The sequence below is a fragment of the Fundulus heteroclitus genome, chromosome 2 (assembly GCF_011125445.2).
Source record: "Fundulus heteroclitus isolate FHET01 chromosome 2, MU-UCD_Fhet_4.1, whole genome shotgun sequence".
Classification (NCBI taxonomy): Eukaryota; Metazoa; Chordata; class Actinopteri; order Cyprinodontiformes; family Fundulidae; genus Fundulus; species Fundulus heteroclitus.
Window position 1 is genome coordinate 38,623,300 of NC_046362.1, and position 17,246 is coordinate 38,640,545.

Sequence of the window (17,246 nt, forward strand, 5' to 3'; positions counted from 1 at the left end):
AAGGGGGATTTCAGCTGTCTGATATACGGATCATAATGGCTAGTATGAGTTTGTGGGGAAACAAATTGGATCAATTCCAAACCCTCAAAGGTCTAAAGGAACGGGATCCTAACAGTGCTGCCTGCTTTGTCCAGATGACAGTGCTGTCTCTTATCTCGATTCTAACTTGCTGCTGTATACTCCTCAATAATTCCCTGTCTTCCTCCCTGAAGGCTCTTTTTTCTTGTTTGGCAGCCCCTTCAGGTCAGTGGTGATCCAGGGCTTGTTATTGTGAGATTATCTCTCTGTTTTGGTGGGGATGTTGTTATCCACACAGGATATATAGTCAGTCACACACATTCAGTCATTGCATTGATATCCTCTCCTTGTGGCGAGCAGAGTTTATCCAAGGCTGTGGCCTAACAACAACCCTGAAGGCTTCCTCAACTTCGTGTTACTATCTTTTCACAGTTCTCTTTATAACAGGCTGCCCCAGAACAAGGTGTTTATACTCTGAGCAGAGAAAAATAAGACTGCAATCAGATTTGCCTAGAAGTGGTCTTGATTTAGAGAAGTATGAGTCCTTGACATTTGCAAAACACAAGTCCAGAGTTTTAACTGCAGTTCCACCAACTCAGTTTAGCTCCCCCAAGAGGGAAACGCCTCTTGGGGGATGCTTTAGCCCCAGTCTCCCCACGCCCTGTTTGTAACATTGACACTTTAAACAAATATGTGAGAAATGGTAAACGATAAAAAAGACATCATTATAAATAAAACATACATTGAACAAAAAAATACAAATAATGGTTTTGAATAACAGTATATACAAGATTGTCTTGGACATTTTTAAGGAGTAAACCACTGGGATAAATATTTGAATCACACATCTAATAAAATAAGAGCCAGACTCTCAGTAATCTACTTTGAAACTGTAATAAACTGTAAGAGACAGAAGCGGAGAGGTGAAGACAAACCGTTTAGTCCACAAGCTTCGGGCCTCTCAGTGGAGTGCACTTTCAGATGTGACTAAAATCATTAGATATTGCCACAAATGCATCGAGATGTTGTGTCAATATCTTAGCAACAACTGAGCTGATGAAATCACATTCAGTGTTGGCAACATTAGATGGTGGAACATAAGTGGGTTTCAAAGTAAACCTGGTGAACTTTCTGGTAAAGTAATATAGATGACACCTTCCTGCTAAAAGTTCAATATCTGGGCTACAGAGACAACCCTCTATAATCGTCCTGGATAACACCATCTGTTGTTGACAAGCAGTGCTAATCTTCCTCCTTTGCCTTTGCCACTTCTCTTTAAATCTCAGTGAGCTCATATAGTTGAAAAGTCCAGCAGAGAGATGCTGGAGTAACAGATTAGATCCTACAGCCACATCTTGTATTTCTGATACTCTGGCCGGGGGTCCGTTCTTCGTACGTTGCTTAAAACATCCAAGATCAAATGACACATCCAAGATGATTTCATCCGGCTAACCATGATCCGGCTAATTGGAACATGGAGACAAGTAAAAGTGAAGTACTAGAAGATTCTACAAAATGGTAGCCTTTAATTATTATACTTTAGAATTTAAAAAGGCACTTGTTATGTCAATAGATCCAATATCGGTGTCATTCCTTAGACACTGGAAATAAAGGACACGTGCAAACTGGGAATTTTAACAAAAAATTCTTCCACTATAAAAAAATTAATTCTTCCTTTTCCAAGTCATCCACAGTTTACACGGTAAAACTGTATTGCTCCGTGTCTAGATAATCCATCCATAGTTTTTTCTAATACAATATACGGCTCGACAGGAAGCAAGCCTTTCAAAGTAAAACTAAACTTGACAAAAAATGGCCTGAACAAATGTTATTACTGAATATGATAAAAATAAAAAGCAAACCATCATACAAATAACTTAAATATTTTATATTTATGGCTCTAACACCACTGTTTCCTCTTTAAAGCCACTGTTAAATGATGTTTGTCTGTTTATAACAGCCACCAAGAGAAATCTCTCTACAATTACACTGTCGCGCTGCGCTAAAGGATCCTGTCTATTGCGCAATACGCGATTAATTCGAAAAACTCTGAAATTATTCTAGCACCTTCTGCAACAGGTTGCTGTCGTAAAAATGGACATGGCTACGAAATACTTCCCTATCTCCTCCGCTTATAAAGCTGCGATCTAATCCTGTTTACATGAAATAAGCCTGTTAGCGAGCAGGTTTAAGCTGGCACACATGTTGCTATGACAACAAGTCCAGGAAAGTTTCGAAGAACCAAACGATCCAAGATCATGCCAAATCGTCAACAATGAAATCCTGCTAACTGAGTTAGCGACGTACGAAGAAGGAGCCCCGGGTCTTTGTTAGGGCGTTGAGTTTATCCAACTTGTTTCCCAATAATCTCACATTATCCATCATAATCGACAGAAGACATTTAAACTTCCTTCTTCCCTTTCTAATTTTTTCTATTGCTCTGCATCAGCAGTGCCTACTTTTCAACTTTTGAAATATTATCTGAATTTTTGAGATGTAATAATCCTTGTTGCTATGGATGCACATCATCACAAATGTCCGAAAGTAAAAAAGCTTTCAGCAAAAATCCTTCCAGCTGCACAAAATCCAATACCAGAGGGAATAAGCATCTAAAAAAAGCTATTTTCATGCACAAATAGAGGAATTAATGGTTTAAAAAAAATAATACATCAGAATAAAAGAAACCCAACTACTCAAGCATGCTGCCACCTTGAGTGGTGCAACCTTAAAACCTAAAAAATATGAATTTTTATAATATTACTACCTGCTAACATAACATAATGTAATCTGAGGTCATCTGTATTAGAATTTGCTTTTGTTTTTTCTGGAAAAGAACTGTATAGAATTGGGTCTAAAACCACAGAACGGACCAAGACAAGTGAAAACTATAAAGTTAAAAAAGAGGAAACAAACAAAATCTGCCAAGCAGAATCCAGAGATATGTGAGAATTATATAAGGTGGATGGCATCAGGTGATGTCACAGCTCTGTCACTGACACGGTTCCCTGAAACTGATACTTATTGTTAATATGTGTAAAATATTTGCTTAGATATGCAAACCCAGGACAATAACATTTTTCTCTTCAAGGATAGAATGAAGATAGCTAAAAATGTTTAACATAATAATTTTTGGCTCTCTGATCACCAATATTAATATTTCAACATAGTTTTTTGTTTGGTTAGTTTACTTTTAGTACATCCTAACCCAAAACTTTGACAATTAGAAGAAGGCTTAAATCAGAGGCTCCCGGACTCTCGCTTTGCCCTTTCTGAAAACCTTTTGGCACCTATCCACGAGTCTTTGTCAATTCTGCCGGCTCGCACTTGTGCAAAGAAATAAACTCAACAACTATCAGAGTGTGAACCAGCGCCGCTGTTGGAAGAGGTAATCCGTTTCACGGAGAAGGCTCAGCTCTTACAAAACTCTAAGAGCAAAGAAAGGCAACAGCCTCCAGTCTCTCCTAGTGAAAACGAGCGCTACCTCTGCTGGAGAACAGAAGGAGGAACATGGGGAGAACGCAGGTAATATCACCCAGAACCAGTGGGTGAACAATCGCTCACACAGACAGAGATGAATGTTTTGTCCAGAGGTCTTAACTTTGCCATAACCCCTAAGATAACAGAACCCATCGCTGCCACTGAACCAGCCATAAGAAATAACAACATGGCAGAGGCAGAAGAACTTAGGATAAAGGTCAGAGCAGCACTCCAACATCTCGGCACAGGAAAGTGTGGCCGCTACATCCCTCAGCAAAGACTGAAACACCACAACGTGGTGCAGATACACAGTGGTAGTTAGTACATGAGAAATGATGCATCTACTGATGGGCAGTAGCACATAAGAGACTCTGAAAAGGGACCCAACCACTAGCTACAAAAATAAAACAACGCTGAAGACTCCTGGATAGCAGTGGAAACGTTTTCAGAAAGAGCGGATCGAGAGTCCGGTTTCCTCTCATCTTAAGCCTGTTTGCAGTTGCCTTGACCCGGATAACTGAGAATTAGCACAGGCACTATGACAACAGCAGTTTTATTTTACTGAGACTCAAAAAGATACCAGCACAGATGATTCAATGAGTCAGATAATAATACACACAGATGATTTTATCAAGCAGCAATTAGTTTTCCATATTTCTTTCTTTATGCATCCAAACAACTGCAACCATGGCAGATGGGAACAGTTCTGTTTGCTACACCTGAAACGGATCAAACATTGTAACATACAGAACATGCACAACTGCTAATTTAGCTGCAGACACATCACACATACATATCTTTTTAATATTTTGTTCTGTTTCATGCTGTTCTTTAGCCTGACTTTAATCTTTCTCTTTAGATTGTCTTTCCAGATCTGTTCACATGCCTACTGAGCTCACTTCCCTGATTCTAATCCCACCGATTTCTCCTCCCATTCCAGCTCATAGTTTCCTTTTGTGTTATTATGAACAAGGAGCTGTGATATAGATCTTTTTGTTTTGTTTGACACCGCTCTGCTCTTAGCAGCACAGCCGTACAGGAATTCCCCGAAGATCTCCACATAAATATAAAGACGATGATGGTGTAAGAGTAAATCAATATCCTGATAGCAGGCTACATGGGAAGGTTGTCATCCAATCATAGCAAAGATTACTGTGGGGACGGAGCCAATTTATCAGGTCAATGACAGAAACTGCAGGAATAAAATGGGGGCATGGGCAAAGCGTGTGTTGCTGCTCATTTTTCAGGCACACAGCTGGTTGTTGGAAGACTGAAAGTTGGTTTTTATATTTCTCCTTGCCTTCGTCCTAGGTGGGTGAAATAGGAGCAGCGGGTACACGAGTGTTTCATATAGAACCTGCTGCTCCATTTAAAATGTATAAACTGTGTACAGGAGCACAGATTGCTGTTTGAACTGCATACTTTGGGACCTGCTGTGTAACTATTATTACTGGTCCTGTTGTGTCTCAGTTGTTTACTGCATTTTTGATACCTTGATAACCAGGTGACGATTTCCTTCTGTGTAATGCTCAGACATTTATTTTATCTAGTTTGCAAACCTTTTGTCATTTAACAACTTTTTTGGTGACATAACTACATGCAACAACAGGAACATTTCAGAATTTCTCTCAGGTATTTAATGAAGGATCTGTTTGGTCAATACATGTAGATCAAAACATCTCAAGTTAAAAAAATAAGAATCATTTCAACCAAACAGGAATAGGCTGAAACATTCTTATATTAGCCAATCCTTATTAAACCCTTTTAACTAATGAGCTGCCATTATTATACAAAATATATGACTTATCATGCTTTTTTAAACTTTGAGAAATAACTCCTATTTTTTGTTGCTGCATTGCCAAAACACAGCAGAATATCTAAAAATTAGATGATTAATAAAATGTAACTTATTATAGTGATTGAATTCATAAATAAAACACAATATACATATTAATAACACACACACAGATATAGTTCTTCATTTCTGTTGATTTTGAACACTATGGACCTCTCCACTGTTCCTCCAGACCAGGGGACCTTGATTTCCAAATAAATAAATAAAAACTGACTTTCATCTGAAAAGACGACTTTGGGCCTCTGAACAACAGTCCAATCCTATTTCTCTTTATTCCAGGTGAGATCAATACCAGGACTGTGACAGATGGAGTCCGTGTCCTGGATGTGTCTGTGTGACGGCTCTTAAAGCTCGGCCTCCAGCCTCAGGCGACTCCTTGTGAGTGACTGAGGGAACGAGTCCTTTGGCGGCTCCCTTCTGCCGGGGCGGCCGCAGCAAACAGCTGGCACACAAACAGCCGGCACACAAACAGCTGGCACACAAACATCTGGCACACAAACATCTGGCACACAAACAGCTGGCACACAAACACAGCCGAGCTTTCCTGCTGCGGTCATCACTGAGGCTCCCTTTCCTAGCACACTTCTTCCTTCCACTCAACCTTCCATTAACACGCTTGGATCCAGCGCTCTGTTAACTGTGCAGAGACCTTTAATTGTTGACCATGGAGGCGGTCAGTGACTGCTGGACATCCATGAAGCGTCCGGCTTCCTCCTGAAGATGAAGTCCACTGAATAAAAGTTCTGTGTCAGGGACAGTGGATTGGTCTGATGTAATATTCAGACATTTTGATAAACTAAATGTAGCTTTTGATCATACTCAAATTTATTGAGAGGCTATAACAGACAAGTCTGTGAAATCCGAACAATTAAAATCATTGTGTTCTGCTATTTTAAAATGTGATGAACAGCTGAGAGCTAAAACTGTGTTAAATCAATTGTTTTTGGCTTTGGCTGATCACAGATATCAATATATTAGCTGAGTTTTCATCTTGCTTGGCTGGTTTATATTTAATACATCTCTGCCCAAAATTATGGCATTAACAGTTGAGTTTTATTGAGACTTAGGGGAATTATACCAAAACAGTTTATTCACTGACTCAGATGACAATTAAATTATTTTATTTCTTCATTTAATCGCTAAATTTAATTTCCTCTTTGATCGAAGCTAAATATACATTTTAGCGTTTTAATGCTGGACATGTTCAGCTGTGAGACTTTAGCAGTGAGCTAAACACTTCACTATAATAAAGTTTATCTTACCAGAGTTACATTTTCTTAGTTTTTATTCAATGCTGGAGCTACAAAATATACAAAAATATGTATTTAGCATGAGATTTCCTTTTAAAGAAAATCTTTTTCAGAATTATTTAGATAAACTTTTATAATGCTTTCTAAACAGAATCAAACAGCCAGTTGTGGTTTTGGAGCCATGAAAACATGCAAACTGCGTCCAGGTCGGGATTTAAACCCAGGACCTCCTTGGTCCACCAACTGTGTCACTGTGCAGCCTACAGGAAGCAATTAAAAGGAAAATTCTGCAAGAACAACAAACATTGGATAAATGTGATTTGTCCGATGGTTTAGTCGTTGTGTTGATTCTTTCTAGCTACTGATGCTGAATATTAGCCATGTGCTGCAGCCCAGATGCACAAAGAGCACATCTGCAGGTTCTTCCTCCCAGGTGCTGCTAGACTTTAATGTGTTTTAAGTGTTTACAACATGCTGATGGTTCCACGGGTTTTACCTGATCCAGAATCACTTGTCTCTCAGATGCTAACGTCTCTTTGCACATTATTTTACCTTCTCTTGGAGTGTTTCCACAATCCTGCACATTGTTGTTTTTTTAATCATCATTCTGTGAACCAGCTGCTGTTTTTCTTTCACCTTAAATATTTCTTACTTTTATCTGAATATGTCCATTTTCCCTTTGATGTTCTTTCTCTTCTGCTGCACAGCTTAAATCTAAAATGTTTGTTCTTTTATATATTTTATTCTGTGTTTAAGTCTTGTCTTCTATGTGTTTTTACCTTTGTAACACTCAAATTTCCTCACTTTTAGATATTAACAGTATTTCTATTCTATTCTATTCTTTTCTTATAAATGCAAAAAGCAACATCCTGAACATTTAGATTGTCATTATCTAATGGGAGTCACTGTTTTGTGTTTAAATGAATAGAAAAGCTCATTTCTCCTTTTATTAACTCATCAGCATAACTCATAATCTCTAAGGATTCTTTGGCCTAGAATTTGCACTAATGTATGTTATTCACAAAGTTTGGATTAAATGTACAAACTGTTAGTTAAATATTTATGACATTATACTAAATTTTTAATTAGTCAACTTAAAGTTTTTTTTTTTCTAAAATTGCTTTTGGTTCTCATGGTAACAGGGAAAGGGACTTGGAGCAAAAAGAAAAGCTGTAGCCGTGAAGCAGTTATTTGTCTTTATTTCTGACATTGTGTGGAAACAAAGGACGGCATGTTTAGCCTTCCTGAATTATTGGAGTAGGAAACAGAATAAATTAAATTGCCTTCTGCAGGTGTCACTCCCTTTAGCAATGACTCACAATAATTAATTAAACTGACTTTGTTTAATCTAATCTAAGAATAGTGTTTAATAAGACAGATTCTGATGTATTCATACCAGAAAATTGTCAAAATTACCAGGATACTTTTTGGTCCGCTGCTCTCCATGTATGCATTTTTGCAAATTGTTGCTACCACTATCTTTATAATCCTTATTTTCCTTCTCAATAAGCAGCTGACCAATTAAAACACAGGAGTATTCTGCAGCAACACAATGGGAGACATTACCATCTTTTATGGCCTTTAAAGTAGTTTGGATTGCACTCCTGTTGGAGCCACTTCAAGCATTCAATGTAGACAGAGCATCTGCGTGGCGTAGCATGAGATTAACTGTCTCTAATGGGTAACTGCTGCATTATTTGAGTAGCACTTGCATTGATTCTTTTGCTGTGAAAAATATGTGAGGTGGACCTGGAGTCTAAAGACTTCCACCTACTTGGGCTTACTGCGCGTAAACTGTTAGCCGTGCGGACTCCGCACATATGAAACTGTTCGATGTGAACAGTTCGTGTCTCCGCGTTGTCGGCCGTAAAAACTGAGCTCTGTGCGGACATATGTGCCATTAATATGGACTCTGTACAGGAGCCGTAGGAGCTGCCATATCCCAGAATCCATCTGGCAGTCTGGCTTATCTGGAGCCCCACAGCTGATGCTACAGAGTCCACTCAGTGCCTGGCTTTGGCCGGGTCTCTTCTCTAGGACCAAGTCTTTATCAGACTATCCTCTGTCTTCAGCTCCGTTCCTTCATTGTTTTTCTCTCCTGGTCTAGTGGTTCTGTGTTTTAATCCTGGGACCCTGACTGTCCTCCCTCATCCCAGCGAGTCAAACATCGACTGCTCACGGTGAACCTGGAGTTTTCCTGTTAATAGGGAGACGGTTCTCTTCACGGTCGCCTCATGTAATGGATCAGTGCCATGAAATAGGCAGTTTTCTCAGAAGGTCACTTTTTACCAACTGCCATTACTTGATGAATTAATTTTGACTGTAACTGTATTGGAGTTTAAACACTTACTGACTATATGTATTAATGTAATTCTGACTATGTAACTAGGTATGTACTGAGCGCATGTAAGGTGTCTATTTACTGTAAATTTGCTGCTGCATACATGAACTGAATTGATCTAACCGTAATTCTATGGTATCTATCAGGTTAAATATACAAAAAGTGAAAAGCAAACCATCAGACTGTGTCTTCTACCAACACCCTCACTTTTTGCTTCCTTCACTTACTCTCTCTCTCTCTGCTGGACCCACTCGCCATTTGTCTTTTTTTTCCATCCATCTTTTGCCCTCTTCCCTGGCTCTATATCTTTTTCTTGTTATCTCCTCTCATGTCCCTTCCTTTCTCTTCCTCCACTGACCCTTCCACCTCGTCCCACCTTCTCCTCCTGCCCCATCATTACTCCTCCTTCAGCACTCATCTTTCTAAGGCTGCCGAATTCCCCAGCACAACAGTGCTATTCTGCTGCCTACTAATAGAATCCCTCAGTTCCTCTAATGGATCTGTCAGAATCTCCTGAGTACAGGAGAACAGATGGATTGATAGGGCGGGGGAGGGAGACACAGAAAGGGAGACACAGAAAGGGAGACAAAGACACGGAGAGATGATGAGACGGAAAGAGAAGCAAAAAGAGAGAGAGAGGGCCGGGTCTGTCGACACTTTCGTTTGAGCTCCTCTGACAGTACCAGGCAGCCAGCATATGGCCCAACAGACACGGTGCCACTTAAGGCCATCCCATCATGGCCACGGGATGATGACAGCTTCACTGTGGCCAGGTGAGGACAGCAAACAAGGTGAGTTTAACTGCAGTTATCCCCAAACACAATGCTGCCCCCTTTCACATTCCTTCTGTTTTTCTTACTACAAACAGATCCTGAAGCTGTTTTTAACATCCGACGAGGATAAATGGAGTAAAAATCAATCAGTTTTACAATTAAAATGTGACTTTATTAATTTATGGAAAAATCTATCCAAACCAACCCGACTATACCTCTAAATCTACTGCAATAAGCAGTTTTTACTTCCCTGCTGGCAACAGCTGCCATCAAGGATCTTTGATTTATGGTAGTGAGATTTTAGCATCACTGTGGAGGAATTTCAACCCACTCTGGTTGACAGAATTGTTTTAATTCAGTCACATTAAAAGGTTTTCCAACCTTTTAAGGTCATGCCACAGCATCTCAATGGGATTCAAGTTCAGCCTTTCATCAGACTAACATGGTGGTAGAAGAACCACTTTTGGTACTTTATTAGCCAGGGAAATATGAACAGTTTGCTGTAATGTACAGCTATTGATGCTCCCAATTCAGGGACAGTAAAGTATATTTCTGTTCTACTCTACTCAGAACCTCCCCCCAAACTATAGCAGAGAAATCATTTAGACGTTGGCGTGAACTGAAGCAGGGGACGGAAATAAGAGCAAGTGCTGACTTCTCATGCTACTTCCTTCCCCTGCATGACAGGATCTTTAACTGGGAAATTACATCCAACCCAATGGAAACATGTTCCAGTTCAATGCTGGAAAAGCAGCTGGATTTTCTGATTCATGAGCTAATACCCATGTTTTCTCTGTATCTTGTTTAAAATCAATGAGTCATTGAAGTTTGTCAAGGAAGCAAAATCTGCAGAAATTTCTGAGAAGGCGAAGCTTCTATCACATCGCTGCAGAGGAACAAATGGGTAAACTAGGACTCCTAATAGGCAGAAAAATGTCCGCGCTGATAAAGAAACATCCATTTGGATCATAGAAATAAAAACATCCTGAATACAACCTTAAATCTCACAGAAGTAACAGAAGACCGGACAGAAAAGCACGTATTTCCCGTATGTGTTGTTAAAGTGATAGTACTGTAGGGTTCTGTGCCAGTATGTTACTCGCTGCAGATGTTTCACAGTTTTTCTCGATTGGTTTGACCTGCTGAAAGAAACTGGGAACCATTGAGTTTCCATCATCATTATGTCAGCAGAGCAGGAGACGCCTCTCTCAAATGTGTTAAAAACCTTTCTCACTGGATTGACACCTTTTCTCCGCCGTCAACAGTCAACACACATATAATTCAAGCAATCCAAACTCCAGAGTTTTAGCTATGGTAAGCGAACAGGAATCACCTATTCCTAACTATTAGAAGCCACCAGGATCAGTGTGAAATCACTGTAGTGCCTGTTTGATCCTCCTTCACAAAACTCTTTAATCAGCAATCAGTCTGCAGGCCTCACTGCCACAGGCAGCAGGTCTGGGTTGGTCATCATGGATGGAGGAGGTCTGAGGTCTGAGCGTAGGTAAGAGGTAGAGGAGTCCATGTGGGAGGAGAAGTTGTAGCTGGTAGCTTCAGAAGATATTTGGGCAACAGCTGAATTCACATTAATGCATTTCTGATTCTGGATCCAGTTCTTTGCAGGCAGGAAAATTTGACACAGCCTTTGTGGAAATATGACAAGAGGTATTGGTATGAAATCTTATTTGCTTTTGATGCACATTTTGCATGTTTTAGCACGGTTAGAGTCTTTTGCTAACAGAAGGTGTGATTTTGACCATGAGTGCCACTGTTTAGGCCTGTGTGTTCACCGCTTTGAAAATGTGGAGTTTGGTTTGGCTGCTGCATGAAAGAAATGAAGTAAAACAGTAACAATTAGGACTGGACAGCAGGGACGTACCCATCTTACTGCAGTTGATGCAAATTCAGTTCCCTGCTCGTCATTGTTGCTTTAGACGGCTTAGGTAGCCTGAAATCTCAGCTGGAGTCAGGAAACTCACCGTTGTCTGTGGCGATGAAGAGAGCTGTGTATTTATTTGCCTGGACGTACGGAGACTCTCGGTCCAGGGAGGCTGAGGTGTTGACGGTTCCTCTGACTGGGTTCACACTCAGCCAACCAGCCGGGTCACTCAGCACGGCATATCTGCAACGAGGGTGGAGAAAATCAGAGAAGCTGTTGCCCGAATGTGACGGAAACAGCAGCTACAGGACATGCTTCCTTATGTAAAAACATTTACTGTCGGTTCAGTTTACTGGAATATATCGTTAAGTAGCAGAAACCCACAAGGAGACGACAGACAGCATTTCTCAATATTTCATAACTGACCCATAAAGAGTACAACATTTACAACATCTGCTCTAAACATCTAATAAGAAAATAACATAATCTGGAGTGAAACAAATGGTTTTTTTGAAGCAATTTCAGTAATGTTTTCCATATATATATAAAAAAAAACATATTTATTTTATCTGTTTAAAACTCAACAATAAAAAAAATCCTCGATCAGTTTATTTAAAACTATTAATACAGAGTCGCCATTTCATGCAAACAGGGCCATAACAAAAAATCAATGAATAGGTAAAGCTCTGATAAGAATATTATTACCAAATGTGCTTTTATTATATTTTATTGCTCAATTATACATCCCTTTATTAACTGTAGAGTTGGTTTTATATTCTTGTGCTTTTCCTGCTTCACTTAGAGACATTGAAATATTTTTGCTATTTACACTCTAAACATGATCAGTCATAGTGATTAATCATGATGTTCTGGTCAAACCAGGAGAAATGAGATGAACTAGTGTAAGATTTCTTTTGTTCAAAAACATTTGAACCATTAGCCGTAGAGATGAGGAAGGAAAGAAGGCGTCAGGGAAAAGGTCAGATCTCGCATCCTTCGGTGGGGCTACATCACCACGTGGCAGCAGCAGCGCCTCCTGCAGAGCCGAGGTCAGAAGATGATGGAGAACCTCTCCAGATATCTGGTGGGCGAGCAGCCAATCAGAAGCCAGCGCCGCCTCGAAGAAGAGATGAAGGGCAGATCACGACCCCGCTAATGTAACCACTCGGTTTGGCTGTGATGACGGCTGGACGCTGATTAAAAAGGGTCTCAGCTAACATCACAAAAGGCTGATTTATGAGCGACGGTGGTCCGACTCTGAATGCATACACACTGATGCATAAACTGCCAGCGTTTGATCTCCTGTATATTTCTCCTGTGCGGCAACTTCCATACGTGCGCAGAAAGTGGGTAAAAGTTACTGAAACACTTACGCCGACTCACACGGCTGCATCACTTTCTTCTCCATACAACCGCTCTTTGCCAAAGTGCTCAGCAGTGGAGAAATTGTCTTTGAAATGGAGCTCTTCAGCTAACAGAGCTCGACTAAGCCTTGGGAAATGGTGTTGCAATCAACCTCTGCTCCCCCCCCCCCAGCCTACCCCCCCCGCCCCCCTCCTCACATACACTCTGCTTGCCAGTGATTACTGCTGTTGACCCACACGCATGTTTCACTGCAACAGAAGAGGAATGCACCCAGGTTAAATGCCCTGTTAATGACAACACACACACACACACACACACACACACACACACAGCTCCTTTACATTACAGAGAGGCTCACAGCTTATTAACCTCCCTGCGCTTCGTTCTTCTCATCACGGACTACATAATCGAACGCTAACGGTTACACGACTATTTCATCATCTCAATGAAACAGAGGCACCCTCAGATATTTAGTTGACCATCATTTCGTGTAAAATATCTGCAGATTGTAGCGCGTTGCCAATATTAACAGCAACTGGTGAGCTACTCGTTTGTGTGCCAGCAGTAATACCGCGATAGAACTAGAGAACAGTATAAATGTTCCAGTGGACCTTTGATAATTTTATTTATGCACAGTATCCATACGCTTTGGTCATTAAAAGTGAATTTTATTAGTTTAATATTCAAGGTAGAAGGACATCTGACTATATTTATTGTATTTTACAAAAGTGAAATACACCCCTGACACTTCTGAAAATGTTTTATTATATATTCATGGGACAACGCTGAAGATATAAATCCATGACACATACATTTATAACCCCTTGGCAACATAACTGACTACAGCCTAAAGCGTAAAGGTCCAAATTGAGCCCAAGCAGCCATTCCTTCCTCTGTTCATTGTGAGTCATTAGTGAGAACAGGAGCGTGTGTTAAACCTGGTGTTAAAACTCTCACATGCTCTCACACTGGTCACTGCAAATTCAACCTGATGCCCAGTAACTTTCTGAGGAATGAAATAATTGTTGCACTAATGAAAGACGGCTGAGGCTATAAGAAGGTTGGTAACTCCCTGAAACTGAGCTGCAGTAACAGGACTAAGGTCATCCTGCAGATAAACAGGACAGGTTCCATTCAGAAGAGTTCACATGCTCTGCATCATATCCAAAGGTTGTCTTTTAAAGATAGATCTATGAGTGCTGCCAGCACTGCTGAGGCAGGTAAAGGAGTGGGGGGGGGGGGGGGGGGGGGCTGTCAGTGCTCAGACCATGGCTGCACACTGCATGCCTGTCTTCATAGAAGGAAGCCTCTTCTAAAGATGATGCAGAAGAACGTCCTTAATTGGTGGAGACAAGCAGACTGAGGACCCTAAAGGAACGCTGTCCTGTGGTCTGATCAGTCCAAGATAACGGATTTGCTACAGACGCTGTCTGACTGGCGTACAGCTAAGCATGGTGGTGGAAGTGTCATGGTGTGGGGCAGCATTGAGGAAACCATGAATACCAACATGTACTATGTGACATACTGCAGCAGAGCATGATCCCCTTCCTTTGGAACAAGGGTTGCAGTGCAGGACTCCAACATGGAGTCCCACAAAGACGACCAGCACTTTGCTAAAGATACCAAGGGTGAGATAAGGTAAGAGATATCTTAAAATTTGGACATGACAGTGGCAAACATACATACTACATCAATAATATGTAAGGAGCTAACTTACAGTTTGGTTCTAAAGCAACAGAGAATAAACTTATCAGAAAGGCAAAAAAGAAAAAGTAAGGATTGCACAATTATTCATAACTGATAATACAGCATATTCAGATGAAAAATGCTATTCAAATTAAACGGAAGAAATACAGCAACTAATTTATATCACGATGTGAGAAAAATATCTATTATTGTACAAGCAACACCCAGAGTAGCTAAAGCATGTTCAAATGGCCATCGGCATCTGAGAGGCGGTCTAAATTATTCTTAATCGGACCAGAACACGTGCAAAAATTAGCACGTTATAAATGCTTATTAAGCAGAGATTATAAAGTCTGACAGCAGCTGGGATGAAGGACCTGCAGAAACGCTCCTTAGTGCATCTGCTGGGGCCTGCACCACCATCTTGGAAAAGTTGTTGCACCAAAGCTACCTGCAGAGATGAAAGCTAATTGAAGGTGAAACCAGACCTCTCACTCTGATTGGTTCACTCCATTACCCTGACAACCCATGAAGATTTCTCCTCCCTCCCTCTGCCTCCTCCCTCCCTCTTCCTCCTCCCTCCCTCTTCCTCCTCCCTCCCCTGCTCCACTCCTGCCCTCCAGAGTTGCAGCAGTAACAAATGTTTCCACAGCCACGCACCAGCAGAGAGTTGTGGGCTTGCAAGAGAGGAGTTGAGCATTCGCAGCAGCAGATTTGACAAGTTGTGTTTACTGACCTGTAGTTGTAGTGGGAACACTGACACACACACAAGAATGAAAAAACATGTAAAATGTAAAAACTTTCAGCAGGTGAAAATTTTACACACAACCTCAAGTTGATTTTTCCTGTAGGTGAGTTTTTGGTGCAAATAAATATAAAATAAAGTTCAGATTTTTGGCTGTGTAACTCCTCACACCATGATGCTCAGATGTTCATATCTAAAATACAAAGTTTGGATCCAAAACAGAAGCTCAGGTGTTTTGAAGCATATCTACCGCCATGAAAATACCGTCTGAACTGATGGAGACCACTAAATGAGTCAGATCCACTGTTTCTCCGCACTGTGCAAACATGACGACAGTCCATTAGATCCCTTTAAAGTGCAAATTAGGAAGACATTAAAAAGCCATTAAGGATATTCATATCTGGTTCAACGTGCTCATCTCCAAAACCAGAGAGGCCGAAAACAAATCAGTCAACAATCCTTCAACTTGGCCACATTTAACCGGACCCCCCCCCCCCAGTTAAAGTTAAATGTGACCTTTATTTCAATATGAAAAAGCAAACAAAACATAAAGAACTGTATCCTGTCTGTGTTCATTTCATTCAGATATGAAGATTTTTACAGATAATTTTGGCAAATGTAGAAGACAGTTCAGAACGACACAGCGACCCTGATGGGTTGAAACGTCTCCTCCTGCAGAGCTGCACCCTCTGGGCGACTCTAAGCTGCTGTAGTTGGCACCAGCACCCAGTCACAAGGGGCCCCTTATAAATTGCTCTTAGCTTTGAGAGGCCCCAGAGGAGCCTGGATCAGGATGGCAGGAATCTGCTGCTTCTGTCTGCCTGTCAAAACGTCTCATTATGGGGATCCAGGGAGGAGCAGCAAACAAAGCAATTCCTCCTTTTATAGAAGCTCTGCTGAAACAAACTCATTTCAGTTTATTAGGTTACTTTAAATGCTCAAATCTGAGCAAAATCTTAATTATATTGTAATTTGTGTTGAAACCGCATGACAACCTGCTTAGAGGGTGATGATTAACCAAGACTTCATCAGTTAAATTAGCATAAATTAAATAAAAAAATATATATATATAGAGAGAGATGTTTAATACAAAGGGATCGATATTAGGGAATTTTATATTTCAGTTTGACAACTCATAGAAATGAGAAATTCTACTGTTGAGCCAAATATAGGAGTCATTTTCTTTCACTTTGATAGAACAAGATAAATGGCTCAGAAAGGAGAAGAGCGTATCAACTGATGATGCATCTGCATCAAAGACAAACTGCCGGCATTGTGTGTCTATGTCTATAGGAAGAGTGGGTGGAAACACTAATATTAAATGATTTAATGAGTTGTAGATAAACACGTTCTAAAGGAAAGATCTTTGTATCGTGCTCATTATGGGACTGCTTCCTCCTCCCTTAAGTAGTAGAAGTCACTGATACCCCATTAAAGCAGTAAAGTTTGAATGTTGCACAGTTTATGAGTTTATAAGTATATTTATAGCACATTTCAGTAACAAGAAGTGCAAAACATAACCAGAACATGAGAGGAAAAAACATACAGAGGAAAGAACATCGCAGTGGAATAGTAGCAGTAGGTCAAGATAAATTGGTCTAGAAACTAAATCTAAAGAAGTTTGAGTGAAATACAAGTTTAAAATTAAACATTAACATTTGAAGACAACTGTAAATAAATAGCTGTTAAATCCTGAGGACTTCAGAACCAGGTCCATGTTCTCTACGTTCTTAGTCTTAGTGGAAGGACTTCAGAACCGGGTCCATGTTCTCTACGTTCTTAGTCTTAGTGGAAGGACTTCAGAACCGGGTCCATGTTCTCTACGTTCTTAGTCTTAGTGAGGACTTCAGAACCGGG

At 40.4% G+C, this 17,246-nt stretch overlaps 1 protein-coding gene across 1 annotated transcript in view; it reads right to left on the reverse strand.

Annotated features, from left to right (window-relative positions):
* cdh13 (cadherin 13, H-cadherin (heart)) overlaps positions 1-17,246 on the reverse strand; it is a 432,538-nt gene that overhangs the window by 49,799 nt on the left and 365,493 nt on the right. Inside the window, exon 12 of the mRNA XM_036126911.1 lies at positions 11,694-11,836. Coding sequence (XP_035982804.1) covers positions 11,694-11,836 — 143 coding nt within the window. The remainder of the gene's footprint in view (positions 1-11,693; positions 11,837-17,246) is intronic.